The sequence below is a fragment of the Phyllobates terribilis genome, unplaced genomic scaffold (genome assembly GCF_046119375.1).
Source record: "Phyllobates terribilis strain yellow unplaced genomic scaffold, ASM4611937v1 Scaffold_4__5_contigs__length_816908805, whole genome shotgun sequence".
NCBI classification, from domain to species: Eukaryota; Metazoa; Chordata; class Amphibia; order Anura; family Dendrobatidae; genus Phyllobates; species Phyllobates terribilis.
The window spans coordinates 666,138,201-666,163,907 of record NW_027362764.1 but is presented as its reverse complement, the minus strand read 5'-3'; the positions used below and the strand labels follow the sequence as shown (position 1 = coordinate 666,163,907).

Genomic DNA, 25,707 nt, shown 5'->3' with positions numbered 1-25,707 from the left:
CATTGACAAGGTCATTGTTCTGTTCCAAGACGCAATTCTGGTGACTCATATTTAGCTTGTTGAAGGCATAATAAGACTTGGTAATCAGCACATGTGTATTGGAGGATCTAATGGTTTGATACCTATTTGTTCCAATAACATTGAATCACTGGTGTTATGGCATTTGGCCTAAATACAAACAGCAATGGTATTGCTCAATGTAAACTGCTAATTGTTGTAAAATTATTTTTGCTGTATTGATCTGGAGTCACAAATCTATCCATCTATACGATAGCCCCAAGGACACTGACTCGAAATGTATCCAGCCAGGGTCAGGACAAGGTAATTTAGTGCCCTAGGCCGATGAAGCTGATGGCGCCCCCTCTCCTCCCGATGAACCCTCTGCTCCCAAGTAAAGGAATGGGTCAGAGACTAAGGTAACAGGATCCATAATGCACTCCCCCCTCCGATGAGTCAGGTAACAAGCTCTGACAACTACTTAATCAAGTTTAAAAAAAATAAGTGGTGTACTTTAGGGGTGAGGCTCAACAGGGAGTGCGTTTTATAATTTAGATATGATTTAATATTGTTTGTGGCACCATTTACACAATACAAGGAACACATACCGATATTCATCCCTGACATGCTATATTTTAAATGTCAGACCCAAGGATAGTAGTTATGGAAACTAATATAGCTAGAACTATAACACTTATGGGAGGTGTGAATATTCATGGACTTTAATAGCGGGCATACTGACCGCCGAGCGCAGCAGGAGCCACGCTGCGGTTACAGTGTGCGCGCTATTAGGGAGAATGAATGGTCACTGCTCCCCACGCACTCAGTCCCAGCGTGGGGAGCAGTGACTTTTCCGGCACAGAGTGGGACACAGCACTGGAGGAGAGAAGAGGTGAATATAATTGTTTATTTTTTTCTGTGCCAAGGATCGGGGGGGGTGCCATACATACCAAGATGAGGGGTGCCATACATACCAGGAAGAGGGATTAGGGGGAGCCATACATACATGGATGAAGGGTGCCATACATACCAGGAGCCGCGCTGTAGGCACAGTGTGCCGGCTATTAAGGAAAATAAATATTAACTGCTCCCCACGCCTAAGGGTGTGGGGAGCAGTGAATATTCATTGTCTTCAGTAGGGGGCACAGTGTAGGCTGCAGCAGGTGGCTGCTGCCTCCTGCCTCCTACTCTGCTGCTGTCGCTTCCCCCACATCCCCCACCACCTACAGCCACAGTATTTATGTATATCGGACTATAAGACGCACCCCCCCCCACTTTCCTCCAAAATTTTGGAGGAAAAAAGTGCGTCTTATAGTTAGAAAAATATGGTATGTGATACACTGCCGATTTTGCAAGTTTTTCCATCTACAACGAATGGAGAGGTCTGTCATTTTTATCGTAGATAGTAGGTACACTTCAACTGTGAGAGATAAAATACAGAAAATCACATTGTATGATTTTTACATAATTAATTTGCATTTCATTGCATGAAATATGTATTTGATCACCTACTGACCAGCAAGAATTCTGGCTCTCACAGACCTGTTAATTTTTCTTTAAGAAGCCCTCCTACTCTGCACTCATTACCTGTTTTAGTTGCACCTGCTTGAACTCATTACCTGTATATCATGATAGGATTACATATCGAGCTCAGCGGAGTGTATCACACAGGATAGGATTAGATTTACAATATCTAAGGTATGTAATGTGTGACTCCGCTTCGTCCACTACATTATTACTCCCATAGAAGTGGACGTAGCAGAGTCACACATTACAACACTGCTCCCATAGAAGTGGACAGAGTGGGGTCACACATTACACCACTGCTCCCTTAGAAATGTGTGAGCCTACTCTGTCCACTTCTGTGGGAGCAGTGGTGTAATGTGTGACCCCATTCTGTCAACTACATTACTATTCCCATAGAAGTGGACAGAGCAGTGCATTTCTCATAACTTTGCAGCCCTTACAAAGTAATTTTCATCCTATTGAACCCCCTAGATTCACCGTATAGTCCAAAAGCCCCACATAGATAGAATAGATAAATAGAATACATAGATATTCTGCAGATATATAATTTTACAAGCCCCCTACATATAATAAACTTGCACCCTTTAGTGTCTGTCATGTGGCACTAAAGGGAAATTTAGCCTTGTTTATCCTAATAAATAAATGAAAAAAATTACACGGGGTCCCCCATATTTTTCACAACCAGCCAAGGTAAAGAAGACAGCTGTGGGCTGATATTATTAGGCTGGGAAGATCCCTGGTTATTGGTCTCAGTCTAAAAAATACAGGCCCATTAGTGTTTGGTCAGTTTTTACTATCAGAGTTTCATCAGTGACTTTCACGTATCAAAAAAAAGATAAATAAATTACAACCCCTTTCCTATACCTAGCAATGTTAATCAAGGACCGTACACTGCACAGTGATGCTATCCATGTGCTGTTCATGATTTTCATGGACCTGTAGAGTAGACTTGTATGGATGTTTTTGATCTGTGACTCCAATCAAAAAAGGACGTCTCTGTGATTTTTTTTGCGGACACCAAAAGAATACTGACATGTCAATAGCCCAATTGACTATATTGGGTACATGTTCTATCTATGAAGATCACAGAATACATCAGTGAAAAACAGATGTGTGAATGAGGTCTTACCTTGTATTCATAATGAGTTACAGCAGTCACCCCACAGCTGCAGTCACAAAATTTGCAAGCTTCAGAGCTAAACTCTTCCAGCAATCTTTGCTGGCTCAGTGTGCACATTGTTTCCTGTAGCAATTTGTAGAATTGTGAATGAAGATCTAGTCTGTTAAACACATTGCAACTCATGATCAGTTTAACATAAGTAATGCAATCCATTTACAAACAAACTAAAGTTTTTTCTGCAGATCATATCTAGATATAAATCTCATGTACTTTCTCTATATTTTGCTCGTACTGGACACATAAGAATATGTTCAAAATGCTATAATGGTATAGATTGAACATGAAAAACTGGTACTTGTACATATAATTCATGCTTATTTTTAACTCCTAAATTAGTTAAAGGGGTGTTCCAGGGATTTTTATTAAAATGCTTCATGATGATTTAAAACAAAGCAATAAATCCTTCCATGATCCCCCCTCACGTCCTGTTTATGCACCCACCTTGTCCCTGACGGCCCCTGCTAGGGATACCTGTTTGGCTATTTGGTGGCTGAGGAAGGTTATCACTGCAGTTTGTGCAATAACTTATCAACCACATTTTGTTTTTCTTTTCCGCTCTTTTTATTAGATTTCTTTAATTTTTCACCATATAACATAATAGCTGAGCGATGTCTGTAAGACATATTTTAATACTGCGGGACGTTTGATCCACATATCCCAGCCCACATGGACATTTAAAAAAATAAACATTAGCTGAATTACAGGTAAAAAGTAACTTTTAAAGGTATCTTCATGCTCATAGTGGGGTGGGATATGTGGTCACTTTTAATAGTAGCACTACAATTTTGGAAATTCATACATGGATGTGTACCCTTATTTTGGGGTCGCTAAAACACCATTTCGGTAACCTTGGAATATTAATATCTGCTCTATCAAGGGTATTAGACAATGACTTTTCTTTAATAAATAAACTTAGAGGGATTTTTAAACAACCTTCCATTAGAGAAGAGTCAAAGACTGGAACAGGAAGATGACACAAACGGGGACCAGGTGAGGGCAAGAATGGGACCAGGGGCGAGATCAAGTAGAGTGAATATTTTTACTTAATTCAAATCAATTTGGGGCATTTCGACAAATTTTCTGAGACCACCCCTTTAACAGCATATATAGCTGCTGCATGGGTAAACCAGAAGGCTCGCCTCCATTTTTCAGTCCGCACCATCTTTCTATGCTGCTGCTCTTTGCTCCTTTTACACAGCAGAATATCTCTGTAAACCGACCTCAGTAGACTATACGTTTGCAAAAAGGCATTTAAAATAAATTTCTTGGATTCCTCAACAGGGAGGGATCTATTGGCAAATAGTGCATCCGTAATAAAATATTACTTGGAATCGTTTTCCTAACAATGCTTTCTGGTAAAAGCCCAAAATCCAGGGTGAGCAAAAAGCCAAGAAGCAACTCAAATCTCAAATGTGTGACAAAATGTTAACCCCTTCACGACATGCGCCGTACATGTCTCCCCCTTTGATGCGCGCTCCGGCGCTGAGCCCGCATCTTTCGTGGCACAATGACAGCTGATCTGATCAGTTGTCATGTGCCCCAAACAGCCGCGGGTGGAATCGCGATCAACACGCGGCTGTTAACATGTTAAACGCCGCTGTCAATTTCTGACAGCGGCATTTTACATGGCCGCGCAGGAAGCACGTCACAAACCACGCCCATCGGTGTGACCGTCACATGATCGCGGGCTGTCGATGGGTTGGCACGACAACCCGGGTTCTGCAGAAGACCCCTGTGGTTGTCATAGCCGATCTGCTATGAGCGCCGCGCAGCTGAGCACTTTTGTTACATATAGAGGTGCATCTCACTAAATTAGAATATCATCAAAAAATGTCTTTATTTCAGTTCTTCTATACAAAAAGTGAAACTCATATATTATATAGAGTCATTACAAACAGAGTGATCTATTTCAAGTGTTTATTTCTGTTAATGTTGATGATTATGGCGTACAGCCAATGAAAACACAAAAGCCATTATCTCAGTAAATTAGAATACTTTATAACAACAGCTTGAAAAATGTTTTAAAATCTGAAATATTGGCCAACTGAAATGTATGTTCAGTAAATGCTCTCAATACTTGGTCAGGGCTCCTTTTGCATCAATTACTGCATCAATACGGTGTGGCATGGAGGCGATCAGCCAGTGGCACTGCTGAGGTGTTATGGAAGCCCAGGTTGCTTTGATACCAGCCTTCAGCTCATCTGCATTGTTGGGTCTGATGTCTCTCATCTTCCTCTTGATAATACCCCATAGATTCTCTATGGGGTTATGGTCAGGCGAGTTTGCTGGCCAATCAAGCACAGTAATACTGTTGTTTTTCAGCCAGGTATTGGTACTTTTGGCAGTGTGAACAGGTGCCAAGTCCTGCTGGAGAATGAAATTTCCATCTCCAAAAAGCTTGTCGACAGAGGGAAGCATGAAGTGCTCTAAAATTTCCTAGTAGATGGCTGCACTGATTTTGGTCTTGATAAAACACAGTGGACCTACACCAGCAGATGACATGGCTCCTCAAACCATCACTGATTGTGGAAACTTCACACTAGACCTCAAGCAGCTTGGATTGTGGCCTCTCCACTCTCCCTCCAGACTCTGGGACCTTGATTTCCAAATGAAATGCAAAATTTACTTTGCATTTACTTAGTGTCAATGACTGCCTTCTGGACATCTGTCAAGTCAGCAGTCTTCCCCATGATTGTAGAGCCTACTGAAACAGACTAAGGGACCTTTTTAAATGCTTCCAAAGCTTTTGCAGTTTTTTTTTATTATTATTCTAATTTACTGAGATAATGACTTTTGTGTTTTCATTGGCTGTAAGCCATAATCAACATTAAGAGAAATAAACAATTGAAATAGATCACTCTGCTTGTAATGACTCTATATAATATATGAGTTTCACTTTTTGTATTGAAGAACTGAAATAAATTAACTTTTTGATGATATTCTAATTTAGTGAGATGCACCTGTATTTTTAGGGCTTTCACAGAATGCTGTCACACAAATATGTGCGTTCACTTCATGTGCACAATCAATGCCTGTATGTCAATGAAGTAAATGTCGCCATACAGTATATTTTTATAAACACTGCATAGTACGCTAAGTTCACACGAGCGTAGGAAAATATTGTCCGATTTTCATCCAGAAAAAATTGGCAATTTTTAATGTGGTATTGTCATCCGTATTCCATCTGTATGCATTCTGTATGGCATACATTTTTATATACCAGCAATGAATACAATTTTAAAGACAAAATACAGTTTTTTTTATGTTAAGAATTGCAATGTACCCTAAATATCGGATGCATTACGGTTGATCCATACTTTTGAAAATTCTGGACAATCCTTAAACTATGGCCATTTTTTTACCCGTCTGTAAAAATAAATGGATGCTGTCCTGTTTCCTTTGAGGCTGGAGGAAACCTGTGCAGATTATAATACCTGTAGTTATCATAATTATAAAATTTACATGGCTTTCTTATCAGAATTATGGGCTACAGACAAAAATGTTGGCTGTTTGTGATTTTTTGATAAGCTGTCTGGAAAAAAATTAAAAATCAAGTTTCCAACCCTGGCGTACAGGGGAAAGGGCATGTTACCCCCTATATGTTACACCACCAGCAGTGGCTTTCTAGTGGTACCCGGTTCTGTACACATTACAGGTGTGTAGCAGTTTACTTGAATTGGCATTTTAGCTATTCATGGTTAGGCCACAGGTTGGGGACTCCTGGTCTAAAGTCAATATGTACAGCTGCTGCAACTTAGGGTGTTAAGTTTTACTGCAGAGATGGTTACCTCTAAAGATTTCTAGGCATAGACTAAGTAGGCCACGTGTTGGTTTAGGGCTGCACACTCATTGATACCAAGCCTAAACTTATTTCTGGAGGGCAAGTGGTGAGTCATAGAGTCCTCAGGGGACTAGAAAGCACTAGACTGTTGGCTCGCTAAGAAAGTACTGGTCAAGCTTGTGTGCTTCTCTCTAAGAAGAGACATACAACATTACTGATGATTAACTGATATTTTAATGTCTTAGACATATTACATTTAGTAAAAACCATAACATATCACATTTTGAATCCAAACGTTGCCCTAGGGTTTTGATGGAAGCCATCAAGCATTCCAAGATCCCACAATCCAGAAATTTGGACCTGATTTCCACTGGAGATTCTTGCTTATTGCCTTTTCATGAGTAATACTGGTTTTGAACTGTCTCCAGGGCATATCGGCTTTCTTTCTACCATCCTAGAGCATGGGCCATTGTATCCAGTATTTATAGTGTCACACCATCATCCACATCCATCCAACCAACCTCCACTGCCTTTGACTTCTTTTCAGCCATTTTGGCTGCCCTATTACTTGGGCAGATAGCCTTAGCCAACTCATAAAAATACATTGTCACAGGTTTAGGACTAGGATCACATTTCCTGTTCTCAAAGAAGTATTCTCAAGTTTGGAAGTTATCGCTTATTCTGAAAACTGGAGCTTGGAAGATCTCCAAGTGAATGGAGCAGAGGTTGATCATATGTACTGCGGCTCCACTCATTCTTATGGGAGTGCCGAAGACCAACTGAACACAGCACTGTCTCCGGTGGTCCATTAAGAATAAATCGAGTGAGGTGCGCATGATCAACCACTATTTCATTCACACGGAGCTATTCAGAGTCCCAGTTATTGGGATCTTTGGGGGTCGCAGCGGTTGAACCTCCAGTGATAGGAATGTTATCCCCTATTCCATGGATATGGGATTACTTCCAAACTTGAGTATAACCCTTGAAGTGGTTTAGGACAACGGACAGGACAAGTGGTATGTTAAATGACTTTAGTTTTAGCAGCTTTGCTGAATTCTTTTATTTTTATCTTTACCTGTTGACTTTGATAATTATAACCTGATCTGGCGGTGATGTGTGGGGAAGTTCATGAATGAAGACATAAAAGCGCAGTGCTGCGCTTTTCATGTTTTATTGTGGGCAGGTCTTGGTTTTGACTTGTGGTCTGCTGTCAGTAAATCCATTTTAAACTTATATGAGGTTTCTTCTATTTTACTTAGTGTTTAGTAGCAAGAACAAACATGATACAGAAGTTTATTCACTTTACCAGACAGTGTGTTGTGTACGTGATCCTTTAACATTTTTCGGTCGGCATTTTTAACATTACTTAATTACTTACTGCCTATTGTATATATTAGCCAAAAAAAATCCCAAAAATCCTAACAATTCATATAGAATGTATTCAATGTGTACTGCTATTCATGAAGGCTGTTTCTGCTCAGCATCTACATAAAAAACTAACCAAGAAGAAATCTATTTTGCATATGATGCGCCCCCTGGAGCCATTGGGTACTCGGTAGCAGGGCCGGTCGGTGCTGGAGATGTCACGGTGGCAGTGACCCGGTCCGTGGCCCTGGGCGGTCAAATAATTAAAGGAAAAGTAAAAGGGGAATAAAGTTTTAAGAGATAATGTTTTTGACGCCACCTGTGGTATTCGGCTATATGGGGCCGCCGCTGCGGTGCAGATCTTCTGGAGCTGATGGTGACGCAGAAGAGTTGGTTCAGCTCTCCACAGGCAGAGCTTAGCTCCAGGGCAGTAGATGGTGATTTTATGAGGTAGATGTTGTTGGTGCGGTGTAATGCATGTGATGGCGCAGCAATTATTCAAGGACACAATGGGATGCAATCTTCAGGTTTTACAGTTGTTAAGTTCCTCAGGTTACAGTCACCGGTGTGCAACTGCCCTCACCTGTGTCCTCCGGGGTAGTGATCCAGCAAACTCTCAGGTATTTCAGGAGCACTTGGACGGGACCCCGTTCTATGTACCTTTCCTGGTCGTCTCACTGCACTGGCTCTCACCCTCCTGCCCTGCGCCTCACAATCAGTGTCCCAAGCCAGTGGCCTCAGGCCTTGTCGGGCACTTGCAATCCCCTGGACCCTATGTGGCCACCTTTTCAGCAATATAATTGTGGGTTTTGGCTGCAACACCTTGCAAATGCTACAGCCTCCGGTTGGCTAGCTGAGCCTTGTGGTTCTCCACTAGTCTGTGGCCGGTCCCCTTCTGCGGCCTGATCCCTCCACGTCAGTGTGAATTTGGGTGCACGGGTGGCTTCCTGCACTCACGGTGCCCCTGGGATCCCCTCTGTCTCTGGAGCCTTTCCCTCTGCTCCCGTCTTCTCTCACTCTCCTCCTCCTGGGTCTCTCTGACTAGGCCTCACTCCTCTGCTCACCTGAGCGGAGCTCCTCCTGAGCTCACCCTCCCAACTGTCTCTCCTCTGAACTGTCTGCTTCTAGATGGTTCCCCTTCTTCTTATACCCTTTCTGTCTGTGCTCCCCTGATCTACTTCTTCCACCCACCTCCTCTACCTAGTTCCACCCTCCAGCTAGGGACCAGGGACTGTGCTCTGCCTTAGGAGCAATCTCGCCCTTCCCTACTGAAGTGGAGTGTATTGGATGTGGGTGTGTGGGTCCCGGGTAGTGCTCCGTCCTTACCTGAGAGTGGGGTACCACACCTCTGGGTGAGATGCAGTACCTCTATGGCAACTAGACCCGCAGGGGCGCCACATCCTCCCCCCCTCCCCCGTTAAACACAGCATGTCCGCGGGCTAGAACAGAGTAAAACTAATTTTAAGATAAGCAAAACTTTTAGAATGCATTCACATAGGAGAACAACCATAACTTTTTTTTTCTTCCCTTTATGGGAGGCACATTTTCTTGAAAGTTTCATAAAATTACTTAATATATTATTCAATATAAAATCACTTTAAATAACTTTTTTGCAAGTATAAACCAGTTAAATCAAGTTCAGTAGGCTTCAGCGAGATCCCTTTCCGGGTGTCCATCTCACTGATGTAAGTGCAAAGTGGGGGGACCAATCCACAAAAAAAAAACAACGTAAGCCCTGGGCGTGGCTGCAGGGCATAGCTGATCCACTCGTTGGACCACGTCTCCGGCCACGCCAAACAGGTTTTTGTTCAGTGGTCTTAAAACCAACAAGAAGCACCTTAAGAAGTGCTAACTTTTTACAATAAAAGTTTTTGGCTGTTCAACGTCCACAACCTATAAGTCTTTTTAACCGGGTAACTACAAAAAAACACGTTTTTTAAACACACTTTTTTTTTTTAAAAAACACATTTTCTTCCAAAAAATCTTTCCACACAAGGATTATGCTAATACCCTTCCGGGTAACTATTTACAGTTTTCAGATTTGTTTCAGTTCAACTTTAGTAGTGGTGTTCCCTCTGGGGAAGCATTTGTCCACCACTAGATGGCCCAGCCGGGTCATCAGCCTCCCATGGCAGGGGTACGTTCTCCTCCTCTACCACCCTACGTACATGTAAGGCGTACCACCCCCGTTCTCCATGGTGACGGGTGTAAGTGACTCTGTCTCCGGGGCACTTAGCTGCAGCCGAAGCAGAAGCCGCTTGTGGATGGCCAGGGTCAGTGACACCAGCTAGCTGAACGATTAGAATGCTGACCTTCTGCCCTTCGGCCAAGGGATAAACGTCAAACAGGCTACGCAGTCTCTCTTTGAAATCGCTAAGGGTATGCGACACCCCTGAGTATTGTGGTAACCAGGCCGCTCCTGGGATATATGGTATAGACCAGAGGTCCCCAACCTTTTTTGCACCAGGGACCGGCTTTAAGCAAGACCAGTTTTCCATGGCCCGGTGGGGGTGGGGGCGGGGCTTTGATCATATGAGGGTGGGGTTATGGAGGGGTGGAGCTTAGTGCATACTTATCATATAATTATGACATTTATAATGAGAATGTGATTCAACTTACCATAGGTTCAGAATGAGTGGGAGCACCAGGCTTGTTTCCCTGGATCAGTGGGAGCACAGGGCTTGTTTTCCTGCAACAAGACGGTCCCATCTAGGGGTGATGGGAGACAGTGAAACCCGAAGTGTGTTCCTTATGTCCAGTCTACTCCGTAATCTCGTTTTTGCTGTTGTCATGGCAGAAAACCCAGTTTCACAAAGATAGGATGTTGGAAAAGGAAGCAGAGTTTTCAGTGCTTTGGTGGCGATCCCAGGATATTCAGCCTGGACTTTAATCCAGAATGTTGGGAGATTTGAAGTCTCAAACATACTTTTAAGGCTACCATCATTTGCAATCTCAAGCAGTTGGTCTTCTTCAAGCACGGACAAGGTCGATTCACCTGGCTTGTTCACAAATGGGTTGCGAATCCATTCCTTCCTAGTTCGTGGGTCTTTTGTGGTCGGAAAATAGCGCTCAAACTCTTCTGAAAGCTGAGATAGGTGATCATGCACCAGCTGGGAGAATGAAGGCTCAGGCTCGGTCTCTTCCAAAATTCCTGCTAATGTTTGAAACATGTCAAATATCCCTGTTCTCACTCGCCGTCCCCACACTTCCAGTTTGGCTTTAAATGCAGCAACTTTATCTGCCAACTTGAAGGCAGTTGTCATTCTCCCCTGAAGTGACAGATTAAGTTCGTTCAAAAAGTTGAATATGTCACATAAGTAAGCAAGTTTTGTGACCCATTCCTTACTACTGAAATGTGCTGCAAGTGGCGATTCTTTTTCTAAAAGAAATCTATAAAGCGGGTCTCGTAACTCAAAAACTCTGGCCAGTGCTCTACCTTTAGAAAGCCATCTGACTTCTGTGTGTAGGAGAAGACGTTTGTGCTCCGCGTCCATCTCCTCACAGAGCTGCTCGAACAGATGTGAGTTAAGGGCATGTGCTTTTATGTGATTAATAACTTTAATCACATCTTGCAAAACGCTGTTAAGTTCAGGTGACATTTTTCGGCTTGCCAGCATTTCTCTATGGATGACACAGTGCGTAGAGTCGCATTCAGACGCAACCTCTTTGACCCGGGTAGTTAAACCAGAAAGCCGTCCAGTCATGGCAGCTGCTCCGTCTGTGCATATACCGACACAAAATGACCAGTTTAGGTTTCCTGATATGTAATCATCCAAAGACTTGAATAGTTCTGCACCTGTGGTGTTGGCTGGCAACAATAATGCACATAACATATCCTCATGCACATCCTCCTGAAAAATATATTGCACATAAACCAGCATCATTGCCTTGTTGTCAACGTCAGTAGACTCGTCAACCTGGATTGCGTACCATGGTGACGCATTAATCCTCTCCAACAATTGTACCTCGATGTCTTCTGCTATTTCATTAATTCGTCTACTGACAGTGCTCGCTGAAAGAGGAACCTGTGCCACTTTTTTAACCGCAGCCTCTCCTAAAAGTTCCTGGCAAATGTCCTTAGCGGCAGGCAGGATCAACTCTTCACCAATAGTGAAGGGCTTCTTAGCCTTGGCAATGCGGTTAGCCACTAAGAATGATGCTCTCAGAGCAGACACATTTGTTGATGTGGTGGCCTTCAATAATTGCTTCTGTCCTTCGTGTTCGCGTTTTTTTCTTTCAAAAAACTCCAAAGGCTTGTCTTTTGATGCAGGGTGCTTGGTCTGTAAGTGGCGAACCAGTTTTGAAGGCTTCATGGCCTCGTTGGATAGCCGGTCGCCACATATCAGACAGAGTGGGCTTGGGGCATGTGAATCGCCAGTTGCGATGAACCCATAATTTAAGTAGGACTCATTGTATTTTCTTTTAAATGCAGCTTTCTTTTTTTAGCAGTCATGGAGTCTTCATCTGTCTCATTGGGTCTTTCTTCCTTTTCAAAGAAGCTCTTCAGTGATGTTTGTTTTTTACTCATTTTACAAGGGTTAGAGGTGAAGGCGTAGTGGGCCCCTAACACAGAAAGATGGCTATTGCTACTGGAGACGGGCACTGATGATGATGACCACCACTACTGCTGCTACTGGAGACGGGCACTGATGATGATGACCACTACTGCTGCTACTGGACACAGCCACTGCTGCTATGAATTTTCACTGTTATTTGCTTTTTTCACTTTAACCAGAAAATCTGCTGCTGGGCCGCACGACACCAGAACACAGCTACAGGAGTCATAAGGGTGGGACACCTGACGTCATATCTAGCTGCCCATTAGCATCCAGAGCCCCTCCCCCTCCAACTCGCAGCTAGCAGGAGGGGAAGGAGCGCTGGACACACATGACCTGCTTGTCCCTGCTCCTGCCTGAGCACATTCTGCGAGTAGCAGCACTGTACATTGAGTTTCAGTGTACAGCACTGCTACTAGCACTGCTATATGCACCGGACAGCGCTGTATGGGGAGGATGCTGGCGGGACCTCGGTGTACAGCGCTGCTAAGTAGCAGCATTGTACATTGAGCGTCAGTGTATACAGCGCTGCTGCTTAGCAGCGCTACACACTGAACACCGGTACCGGGAGCCGCGTCACTGAAGCCAGTCTGCTGCCCCAGCACGCCCCACATAACATGTTCTGCCGGGGGCGTGTCAGTAAGGAGAGCCTGCCGCCCCACCCCGTCAGGAACACACCATGCTGTGCAGGAGGGCCGCGTCACTAAGACCCGCCCCGTGACGTACAACAGGTACCATGCTGTGCTGTGGAGGGCTGCGTCACTAAGACCCGCCCGACGCCCCACCCCGTCCTGCATAATGTTCTCTGCCGGGAGCTGCGAGCTGTCACGGCTATGGCAGAAAACATTATAAATCCACACAGAGCGAGCTCTGACCAGGCGCAGGGCCGCGGAGCTAGCTGTCAGCGGCGCCGCGGACTGGCTGAAAAACCCCAACAGCCCGGTCCTGGTCCGCGGACCGGCGGTTGGGGACCTCTGCCCTACATGATGCAGATGCTGCTGCCACCTTATATAACACCACAACCGCTGCAGTTCTTGAATCGGTTTCCCCCCTCATACATACCAAAGCTCCCACAATCAACAGGCAACCCTGGCACACCAGCCTGACTAAAGAACTGAGACGGGTTTCCAGGGTTGCCAAGCGGAGATGGAAAATGAGCACTTCCTCGCATTCAAACAGTCCCTCACTTCCTTCAAATCCACACTTACTGCAGCAAAACAAACATACTTCTCATCTCTCATATCCTCCCTGTCTCACAACCCTAAACAGCTATTCAGTACTTTTGATTGTCTCCTCTGTCCCCCAGCTTACCCTCCCTCTCCACTCATCTCAACTAAAGACTTTGCCTCATTCTTCAAGCAGAAGATTGATACCATCAGACAAAGGTTTTGCCATAAGTCCCCACAGTCCCTCTTCATATATACTCAACTCTCCTCCTCCAAAACCAGCTTCTCCGCCATCACGGAAGATCAACTTTCATCTTTCCTCTCAAAGTCACATCTCACCACCTGTGAACCTGACCCAATCCCATCTCAGCTCATCCCAAATTTTACCGCAGTCTTCATCCCAACCCTAACCCACCTCTTCAACCTATCACTAACAACTGGTGTCTTCATGCTTCAAACATGCCTCGGTCACACCCATCCTCAAAAAGCCATCCCTTGACCCATCCTCTCTGTTTAGCTATCGCCCCATATCACTTCTCCCCTATGCCTCAAAACTACTGGAACAACACGTCCATCTTGATCTGTCCTCCCACCTCTCCTCCTGCTCCCTCTTTGACCGCCTCCAATCTGGCTTCCGACTGCACCATTCTACTGAACCTGCCCTGACTAAAGTCACCAACGACCTACTGACCGCCAAATCCAAGTGCCACTACTCTGTCCTTCTCCTTCTGGACCTGTCATCTGCCTTTGACACAGTAGATCATTCCCTCTTACTACTCTCATCTCTCGGCATCACCGACTTGGCCCTATCTTGGATCTCCTCATACCGGACATTCAGTGTCTCCCACTCACATACCACCTCCTCATCTCGCCCCCTATCTGTCGGTGTCTCCCAAGGCTCAGTTCTAGGACCCCTACTCTTCCCCATCTACACCTTCGGCCTGGGACAGCTCATAGTCTCACGGCTTTCAGTATCACCTCTATGCTGATGACACACAGATCTACCTCTCTGGACCTGACATCACCTCCTTACTAACCAGAATCCCACAATGTCTGTCCGCTATTTCATCCTTCTTCTCTGCTAGATTCCTAAAACTTAATATGGATAAAACTGAATTCATCATCTTTCCACAATCTCGCTCAACCCCCCCATCTGACCTATCCATCAAAGTCAATGGCTGTTCACTCTCCCCAGTCCTGCAAGCTCACTGCCTCGGGGTAACCCTTGACTCTGATCTCTCCTTCAAACCTCATATCCAAGCCCTTTCCACTTCCTGCCGACTCCAGCTCAAAAATATTTCCCGGATCCGCACATTCCTCAACCATGAATCTGCGAAAACCCTAGTGCACGCCCTCATCATCTCTCGCCTCAACTACTGCAACCTCCTGCTCTGTGGCCTCCCTTCTAACCCTCTCCCACCTCTCCAATCTATCCTAAACTCTGCTGCCCGACTAATCCACCTGTCCCCCCACTATTCCCCAGCTTCTCCCCTCTGTCAATCTCTTCACTGGTTTCCCATTGCCCAGAGACTCCAGTTCAAAACCCTAACCATGACATATAAAGCCATCCACAACCTGTCTCCTCCATACATCTGTGACCTAGTCTTCCGGTACTTACCTGCACGCAACCTCCGATCCTCACAAGATCTCCTCCTCTACTCCCCTCTTATCTCCTCTTCCCACAATCGCATATAAGATTTCTCCCGTGCATCCCTCCTACTCTGGAACTCTCTACCCCAACACATCAGACTCTCGTCTACCGTGGAAACCTTCAAAAGGAACCTGAAGACCCACCTCTTCCGAAAGCCTACAACCTGCAGTAACCACCGCTCCACCATACCGCTGCACGACCAGCTCTATCCTCACCTACTGTATCCTCACCCATCCCTTGTAGATTGTGAGCCCTCGCGGGCAGGGTCCTCTCTCCTCCTGTACCAGTCGCTGACTCGTTTTCGTTCAAATTATTGTACTTGTTGTTTGTTATGTATGCTTTTAAACATGTAAAGAGCCATGGAATTAATGGCGCTATAATAATATTAATAATATGTCTTTTTATTCAATTTCTGCAGTAAAAACATATGTAAGACATGAATTTATCAATAAAGTTTTATCATAGCTAAGTAACAGGAAGTATCCAAAGTAACCCTTTTTATTAAAAACATGACACACCAAAAAGAGAAATCTGCAGAAGAAAAATGCAATAAAAATGCATGTAAAAAAAAACACATGTAAAAATGCGTTTAATAAAAAAAAAAAACGCTGCTTCAAATCTGCACCAAAACAGACATCAACGGCTCTGACACTAGAAATAAGGCATTATGTGTTCATACCCTCAGGGAAAAAATACACATTGGGCCCAGTTCATAAAAGCTTTTATGCCAGAATTTTGGCGTAAACAGCTTAGAAAAGTTGCAAAATTGTGGCGCAACATGAGAATTTGCTAAAATTTTGTGACTTATGACATTCTCACACCATTTTTGCCCGCCCGGTTCTGACAAAGTGGGTGCAGCTGGGACAGGATATGGGACAGGATGGTGGCATTCCTTATGCCACAAATCTTATTCCAGTACGTGACTGGAGTAAGATTTTTGGACTAAGCAGCACAGATGGGAGTGTTCTCCAGTTGTCAGACAGTCCTTTTTCATTAAGAATGAATCATGTAATTCATTAGAATGAATCATGAATTCATTGAGCGTATCAGGAGCGTCTGACTCCAGCATGCCCACTCATCAAGACCGGTGTGAACAATACAGCGAAATATTAAAAAATTGTGGCTCTCAGAAGAAAAAAGTGGTTTTATTCTGAAAAATAATACAATAATACATAAGATAATATAAACTATTTACATTTCTATAATTAACCTTTTAAAAAAAACAATTGTGGAATTGCTGTTTTTTCTATTGCCCCACTAATAAAAATAAAAATGTTGGTAATATATAATATAGTCCCGAAATGGTGCCATAAAAAATGATGCCAAAGTGTAATTTGTAAAGTGACAGAATTTCTTTGCTATTGATAAGATCTGTAGAGATGTACATGGCCTAAAGCTATGGGAGTTACCGTGCCCCGGGATCAGTCCCATTCAGTAGAAATGATGGGAAAGCTTCTAAGCACTTCCCTCCAGCACTCCTACTCCCGCTGGATGTCTTTGTTCATACTTTTACTGTTTTAAGCAAGGTCAAACAGGTCAGACATTTATGGGCTTCTGACACTAATGGTTCCCAAAGATCCAGCAGGAGATAACCCCCATATATAGGACGGGATTGTAAACTTAATTTTTTATTTTTTTCTAAAAATCACAGACAGCCAACATCTTTAAGTGCACTTTGGAGAACCAAATAAATCACAGATTGTGGCCGAGATCAGAACGGCGTATTTTTTTTTAAACAGATTTTTATTTAAAGTGCATCAGGATAACAGAGTACAAACTTTTGATTAAGAAAATGTGAAAAGAAGAGCACTAAGGGGAATGGCTGGGAGAGAAAAAGTAGAAGGGATTGGGGGAGCCGGGCGTATTTCACGGTCCTTATTTGGACTGCATTGCCCTGACTGACCGCAGGCCTTCTCCTCCAAACTTACAGCCTCACAAAGCCTACAGCCTTAGGCCACGGCCCCACTATCAGTATTTGGTCAGTATTCGGTCAGTATTTTTTCTCAGGAGTGGGAGCCAAAACCAGGAGTGGGTGATAAATGCAGAATTGGTGACTTGTTTCTATTATACCTTTTCTCTGATTGTTCCTCACCTGGTTTTAGCTCCCACTCCAGAGAAAAAATACTGACCGAATACTGACCAAATACTGATAGTGGGGCTGTGGCCTTAGACTCGGACCCCCTGTTGTTTTATGAAACGACACATGTACACTGTGTTTAGTTATTAGTTAATTTGTATTTTTGATGATTCATTTAATTATTGAACAACAACAGTGATGTCTGACGAACCAAAAAGTTAATAAATCTGAATACTTAAGAAAGTAAAAGTAATGTTTTGTCTTTCTTAGGAGAATATCTCTGTGTGCAGAATTATTGGGCAATTATTAATGTGCAGAATTATTATGCAACTAAATGAAAAATGTAAATTTTCCCATCTCAATTGTTTATTTTCATCTGTTACAGTGAGAATAATAACCAAACAGCTCAAAATGTTCAAAAATATATTTCTGACATTTCCAAAAAATATCAGTGTAATTTCAATATAGCTGCCCTTCTTTTCATTACCATTCACAGGCTCCATCCATGCAGTCTATCAGTTTCTTAATTTGTTGACAATCAACTTTTTGGGCAGGACCAACCACAGCCCCCCAGACACTGTTCATAGAGGTGACTGTTTTCCTTCACTGTAAATCTCCCGTTTAAGAAGGTCCCAGAAGTTCTCAATAGTGTTTAGGTAAGGTGAGGAAGGGGCCATGTCATTATCCTTTCATCGTTAAGGCTTTTTACTGGCAGCTGACCAGTGGAGGACTTCAATGCATGCAATGGAGCATTGTCCTGCATACACATCAGGGTTTTTTTTTTTGAGAAATTCAGAATTTTTCCTGTACCACTGCTTGAAGAAAGTGGCATCTAAAAACTGGCAGAAGGTTTGGGAGTTGATTTTGAGTACATCTTCAGCTTGAAAAGGTCCAACTAGCTTATCTTTAATAATACCAGCCTATAATAGTACCCCACCTCCACCTTTACTGGAGTCTGAGTCAAAGTGGGGATGGTCTGTGCCCATTACTGATCCAGCCATGAGCCCATCCATCTTGTCCGTCAAGCGTCACTGTCATCTCATCAGTCCATAAAACCTTTGAAAAATACAGTATGTCTTCTGATATTACTTGACCAAGTCTTGACTTTTCCAGTCCTGTCTTGTTCAGTGGTGGTGGGGTTTTAGCCTTCTCTACCTTGGCCATGTATCTGAGCACTGAACACTTTGTACTTCTGGGCCTCCAGGGAGGTTGCAGTTGTGGAATATGACCGCAATGGAGGATAATGGCTTCCTGCCTGGTGGCTTCATGTTTGATTAATAAAGTATCTGCCTATGTAGTAACAGTCAAAGTTGCAACAATAAAGGTCACCGCCGCTCCTCAAGCAAAAAAACATGAGACACGTCATGCTGTTCCGAAGGCCCCTCTTTTTCATGCAACTTCAGGAGCTTAACTGAAGCAAGTATTCAGAAATGTATACAGTATATGAGATAATATAACAGTGGCTCCAGAAGCTTTCCCGCACCTCCTTCCACTATCTCAGATTGTTGGTTATATAGAATTTTATTAGAGGTTAAAAACCTTCATCGGTGAGTGCCACTGTTCTTTTATTACCAAAACAGGGTAAAGCGGAATAATATAAAAATAAAATTGTGGTCTCAAGAGCACTTCCAGTAAGGGAACATCCAGGAGGGTAAAAACTTGAGATATTTATGCATGCAATGCATTTCAGAGTCGATAGGACTCAGGCATATGACAAACAGGATATCAGTCACATGACAAACAGGATATCAGTCACATGATAAACAGGATATCAGTCATATGACAAACAGGATATCAGTCATGATCTTTTATAGAGGTCAATCCTTGATAGAATAAAATGATTGGTGCATAAAAAGCTAACATGATTACAAAGGGCGACAATAGAAAATAACATTACATATATAACAAATCAAATTAAATAATTGTAAAAAAAATATATAAAACCAGCAATTCTAACCTGGATAATTTCTATTTGGTGGATATTCCCTCAGCCACGGGGCAGCGGCAGCTGGCTATCTAAACCTTCATAGCGGTTGTGTCTTCACACAACCACCCAAGGCGTGAAAAACTATTGTGGCGCCCCTGAGGGTACGACCGCCACAGGGATGCTGCACTTTTCTAATGGAGTGTGGTGTTCCTCCTCTGAGGTAAGGCCGGTGTGATGGTCGGGACCTAACCTTTTGCATCCAACACCACACTTCTCCACCTGAGGGAGCAAGTATGCACTAGGTGCTGCTCCCCTGGTTACAGGGAGACTGGGGAACACAAAGTGGTAGGAACCAGTTAGTGGGTGAGGGTGGAGGACTTACAAGTTAGTTACACTTTAGATTTCATATTTAATAAAAATGCCATCTTTGATCTTAGTTCTTTTGGCTAGTCCTAGTTAGTCGGTCTTTCGGCGCAACCTGGCTAGTCGGTCTTGGTTGCTCCGTGCTGTCATGTACTGTGTGTCGATGTGACCTCCCTCCGGGAGCGCAGATCCTTTGTGGGCCTGCACCGGCAAGGGACACAGCCCTCGTACCCTGGCCTTGGGACGAGAGGTAGGTTGCAGACAAGGAATGTCTCAACCCGGCCAAGGACCAGAATCAAGAAGGCCCGGAGCTTAAGAGTGTGGCTACACAGCAAATGGATCCCAGGCAGGATGAAGACGGAGCGGTGTACGCCACCTGTCCTCGCCAACCTGATATATTCAGAGGGACTCCGGCTGCAAGAGGGGTACCGGCCCCCGACACCCGACCTTGCTACTCTACGTCCTGGACGGGAAAGCCCGGTTAGGCCCTGAGGATCCCACCGGGTATCGGACGGAGCGGAGCTGCCACCCGTGCCCTTGTTCTGAGAGGAGCTCAGAGGGAGACCCGGCCTATTTGCACATGACTAGCCCAGGGGGATGGGAATGACTCGGTACCCGGGCCTTTAGCCTAGCCTTTAGGGACGTCGCGGTGGTCGGCTCCCGGGCCCGTACCCTGGGCCGCTCCTTTAAAAGGGGTTGATAGATGTTAAGTTTTATTAAAGAGTTCGTGACGCCACCTGTGGTTTCTGGTGAAGGGTCACCAGCGCTGCGCAGTCCACTGAGGCTGGTGATAAGGCAGCTGGATGGTATAGCTCCCCACAGGTGGAGCTAGGCCTCAGGGCAGTGTATGAACGGGGAAAGCAGGACGAAGAGACCCCGCCGGGTCAGAGCAAGAACAGGGACAGACACGCTAGTCACTTCAGTACCTTTTACTGATGAAAATTCAGGCACTCCCCGGAGCACTGTAGGGTGAAGGGTGTATGTCCAGATCCTCCCCAATGAGCTGGTTTTGGGCCTCCTGTTTCTTGACTCTGCGTAGTAAGTTTCTGACCTGCCTGGAGCTAGGCCTAACTTTGTCTCTGTCCTGCGCCGGCTGACCTTGTGGTAGGGCCTTCTGTTGGATTACACGCTCCCGACTTACGGGGCCTATGTGCCTCCTGGCTCTGATACGTATCAGCACTTTAGTGATCCTGGGACTTGTAGTTCTCCAGGGATTCCGGTTTATCTTACTGGGTCATGGAGATTCCGGTAAGCTTCGGACCCGGTGTCCGGTAACTGCTTCTTCGGGGTGAGCTAGTTAAGCTCCTCTGCCCCCTATGAACTAACTCTCTCTACTCGCCTTTGGCCTACTCGGGCCCTCAATAGGCTACTCACACTAACGGCAGCTTGCTGCACTTCACCGATCTTAAGGCGCCGGCACACCTAAAGCTCACCTCTCTGAGCTACAACTGAGTTTCGACTGTGCTCCACCGCAGACTAACCTCTCTCAGGCTTTTGCACTGCAGGAACTCTCTCAACAGGTTTGCTTTCTGTCAACTCCAGTCTAGACTAACTGAGCTCGACTCTGCATTCAGGTTTGTATTTGCTGAACTCTCCAGAGGAACTGAGCTGCCTGGCTCCACCTTCCCTATTTATCTATCCCTAACGGGCTCCCTCTGGTGGTCTGAGGTGGAAGGTGGAGATGTGTGAATGGTTATGGGGGCCTCTTGTGGAGGAATCCTTCAATACACCCTTCTAGGATTTGTGATACCAAGCACAGCTGGGCTTCACACACACACACGGACAGGAAAGGTTTCGGTCTGTAGTTCAGGAACACTCTGCTGTAGGGTCCCGACTGAATGCTGGACTTACTCGGAGGTTGTCGGACCCCCGTCCCTGGTGACCGCAGGACTCCGCGGGGAGCAGGGAGTCACCTTCCTTTGCCAGCTATGTGAGTAAAGCCTTGGAAGTTCACCCCTATGGCCTCCGGACTGTTATTCCTGTGCCACACCGCACGACGCGGCCTCTGTTCTTCCTCTACTACTGACTATCCCTATTCTCCTGTCCCTCTGCCCTGAGGCCTTGCTCCGCCTGTGGGGAGCGGTGAGAACTTAGGCCGCCACTACACCAGGCCTCGGCGGACTGCAGCGGCGCTGGTGACCCTTCACCAGGCACCACAGGTGGCGTAGTCGTTAATCAGCCACTCAACCCGGACAAGCCCATACCATCTCTTTCTAATGTGACGGCCCTGAGCACGGGTCGGGCCCGGGCCACGCCTGCATCCCACCTCTCCATCACGGGGCCCGACACCGAGTCCCCCAACACCCAGGGTAAAACACGGGCTTTACGAGTAGAGGCGTCACACTATTGTTTTACTATCTCCAATATAAGGGTTTTACCCTGCTGTGCGCTTCTCCCTTCAAAGTCACTGTTTCCTCACTGTTCTTCTATTATCTGCCTCCCTATGTACAGGATCTGTGGCTTAGAGAGAATGAATCACCTATATTATTTTTTAATAACCTGGACCATAGATGATCAGGATCTGACTCATTGACTTCTGTGGGAGAGTTTTGTGGGCATGTTGTGTGATCTGGACAGGGAGGAGGGGAAGGTGAGCTGTGACCATCATCCTGTGTTATCTGCATATAAGTGTTATCTGTTTTCGGAATCCTACCTGTGATGATAATGAGATGGCTGCTGAAAAAATTATTTGCAGAAGACAAGAAGTAACAGCCTAATATGAGGCTTAGTGGCCAGAGTGAAAATGTTCAAGATTTCAGAAAATGTTTTCAATTCAGATATTGAAAAACAATATCAGTGATCGTTTTATGTCCTGGATCGGCTCGTGTAAAAAGCCCATTATAAATATGTTCAGTATAAAAACTTGATTTAAACAAAGAGATTATTTTCTGCTGACACATTCAGTTTAAGTGAAGGGTGATTCTAGGTGACTCTATAACCTGAAGATCCCTGAAAAATCCGTGACCTTCATCTCACTTCTCAATCACTATAGAAAAGGATAGATTACAATCTGATTTAGGAATGTGGGAATATTTAGGAAGGCAGTATCTGCTCACTGATTCTTGAGACCTTCACCTGGTATCTGCAATTACTGATAATTACAATATTCTGCAAAATTAAAAATTATTATTTTATCTTCCCCAGATGTGACAAGGCTAATGTTATCTGCAGTATATTAAGCCAATAAAAGGTTACATTTGTCATTTACTATTATTTAAGACCTTAACGCAATATCACATACATTTAAGTGAGGAGAAGGCTGAGGAGCTGAGTCCTCTCCACATGCGGCAGATACGGGTACATTACATAACCGGCATTTGTCTCTAACAGCCACAGCCAATGCTCAACCTCTGACAGCGGCATCTAAATGAAATGTGCCCCACAGCTCGTGTTTATCAGGTCCCACCAGCGCCCTGTGACACGATCGTGAGGCATCAATGGATTACTATGGCAGCCGGGTCCTGCTGAAGTCCCCCGTTATCGCCATCTCAGTGCTCCTCTGAAGCTCATTTATAGGATACGCTCACACTGGCTGTTCCGGGTGGTGGAACCTCTGTGCTGCGGTGCAAGGAGGGACCAGAGGGGCGTAACTAGGTATCAACTCGGACTGACCAAGGTCGCACGGAGGCTCAATCGACTCCGTGAACCAGGGAAGGACCGAGCAGAGGGACCAGGTGCTACTCTGGGCCAGTCCTTGTATGAGAGCAGGTGACTCCCATGGGTCAGAAGGCAGGGACTGACCGGTACAGCAGATGAGCACGGCAGGAAGGCTGGCGGGTGATCCGGGTAGACGGACTGGCGACACCACGGGTAACTGGCAGGAGCCTCCTGGTAGGCTGGCTGGTAGGCACGGCAGGTAACTGGTACGTTCTCCGGGTAGGCAGGCAAGCCTGGCCCATAGACAGACTGGCGGGTTTTGGACTGTAGGCAGACAGTCGGGCTGGAGAGTGTACTTGCTTGGCGGAGACAGGTAGTCAGGCTGGCGAACTGGACTGGTAGTCAGGCTGGCGGACTGGACTGGTAGTCAGGCTGGCGAACTGGACTGGTAGTCAGGCTGGCGGACTGGACTGGTAGTCAGGCTGGCGGACTGGACTGGTAGTCAGACTAGCAGCGGGACCTGAGGGCTGAAGCAGAGTTTAGAACACAAAGCTACTACCTTGCACGGGCACCTCCATTTTGGAGGAGGTGCCTTTTATATGAGAAGCCCTCCGGCCATTGGCCGGGGACTCCTTAGGACGGCGCGCGCGGCCCCTTTAAGAGGGAGGGAGCACACATGCGCGTGCCCTAAGCACAGTGCCCGGGAAGCTGCGCGCGCCGGCAGCAGCAGCAGGAGAGCCGAAAGACGCTGGGCCGGGAGCGCGGCGGTAAGGGGGACGGCGTATCTGCCTCTCGGGGCAGAGACGCCGATGCTACACTGGCGTCTATGCTCTCGAGAGAAACGGGCCGAATCGGCATGAGAAAATAATCGCAAATCTGCCCTGCCCCATAGTATAACATTTGGCAGAGTGCTATCCAATAAAACATCAGCGAGCACTCAACCGTGTTATACGCCAATGTGAGCGAGCCCACATGCTGAGCTTAAAAGAAGACCACGATTTACACTATATACTGAAATACCACCGTATGGCAGTATATAGTATATTGGCCAATCCTAGGATCAAGTTCCCTAAGGAGTCTAAATAATAAAGTACGAAATAATGAAATAAAAAAAAATGTGAAAAAAGTATATATATTTATTTATCAGTATATGAAGCTAGACACCCCACTGGCCGGGTCTATGTATAACTTATACATACCCTCCAGTCCCGGCGAATTCCCGCAGCACACAGTCCATGCGCTGGGGAGATTCATAAGACTGCAGTGAAACAGAGTGACTGTAGACTTATCAATTTGGACCGGACAACCCCTTTAAAAATAAACAAATTAAGACAATTAAAAATAAACATATTTGGTATTGTCACCTACAAAGAAGTTCGATCTATCAAAATATCAAATGAATTACCCCGATCACTAAAAAATTTAACAAGAGTAAATATCAAAAAAACAGAAACGCTTTTTGTTGGTCAACACTCCTCCCTAAAAAAAAGGCAATTAACCCCTTTACCACCTCCTTGGGTTTTTCTGTTTTTGCATTTTTGTTTATTGCTCTTCTTCTTCCCAGAGCCATAACTTTTTTATTTTTCGGTCAATATGCCCATGTGAAGGCTTGATTTTTGCGGGACGAGTTGTACTTTTGAATGACACCATTGGTTTTACCATATCTTGTACTGGAAAACGGTAAAAAAATTCAAACTGCAGTGAAATTGCAAAAAAGTGCAATTCCACAATAGTTGTTCTTTTTTTTCTTACCATGTTCACTAAATGCTAAAACTGACCTGCCACTATGATTCTCCAGGTCATTATGAGTTCGCAGATATCAAACATGTATAGGTTCTTTTTTATTTAAGTGGTGAAAAAAAAAATCCAAGATTGTAATAAAACAAAAATGGTGCCACTTTAAGAGACCCCGCAGCGTTTCCATTTTTCATGAGGGCCTTTTTTTTGCTCGCCGAGCTGATGTTTTTATTGACAATATTTTGGGGTAGATACGATCCTTTGATCGCCTGTTATTGCAATGTTGCGTCGACCGGGCGATTCTGAACGCGCCAATACCAAATATGTGTATTTTTTTAATTATTATTATTGTTTTATTTCGAATAGGGCAAAAGTGGGGCGATTTGAACTTTTATACTTTTTATTTTTTTTAATATTTTTAAAAACTTTTTTTTACTAGCTTCAATAGTCTCCATGGGAGACTAGAAGCTGTGATCATCTGACCATCTGTGCTACACACAGAGGGCTTCAGCCCTGCTATGTGTAACAAAAGTGCTCATCTGATATGAGTGCTGACCACTGGGCGGCGCTCATATCAGATTGGCTATGACAACAGCAGGGATCTCCTTCAGACTCTGGGTTGTCATGCCAATCCATCGACGACCCGCAATCATGTGACAGGCACCAATGTCCGGGTCTTTTGGCATGCTTCTGGCACGGCCATGTTAGATGCCGCTGACGGAGTTTGACAGCGGCATTTAACATGTTAACAGCCGAGGGTGGATCGCGATTCCACCCGTGGCT

The 25,707-nt window shown here is 45.0% G+C and overlaps 2 protein-coding genes across 2 annotated transcripts in view; one reads left to right on the top strand and one right to left on the bottom strand.

Annotated features, from left to right (window-relative positions):
- LOC141265862 (uncharacterized) overlaps positions 1–25,707 on the top strand; it is a 1,005,842-nt gene that overhangs the window by 228,762 nt on the left and 751,373 nt on the right. The window lies entirely within an intron of this gene.
- Positions 2,398–12,163, bottom strand: LOC141264706 (SCAN domain-containing protein 3-like). The gene is made up of 3 exons (XM_073676971.1): positions 10,653–12,163; positions 2,654–2,804; positions 2,398–2,598 (listed from the first exon to the last, which is right to left on the bottom strand). Exons 1-3 carry the CDS (start codon positions 12,161–12,163, stop codon positions 2,398–2,400), a joined length of 1,863 nt encoding a protein of 620 aa, XP_073533072.1.

Excerpts from the sequence above, each read along its gene's own strand:
- LOC141264706 (XM_073676971.1), bottom strand. The coding sequence starts at position 12,163 with ATGAAGCCTTCAAAACTGGTTCGCCACTTACAGACCAAGCACCCTGCA. Across the intron at positions 2,805-10,652 it reads TCCTATCTTTGTGAAACTGG|ACTAGATCTTCATTCACAAT; the intron begins GTTTTCTGCCAT and ends TGTGTTTAACAG. Across the intron at positions 2,599-2,653 it reads TAACTCATTATGAATACAAG|ATAGAACATGTACCCAATAT; the intron begins GTAAGACCTCAT and ends TGATCTTCATAG.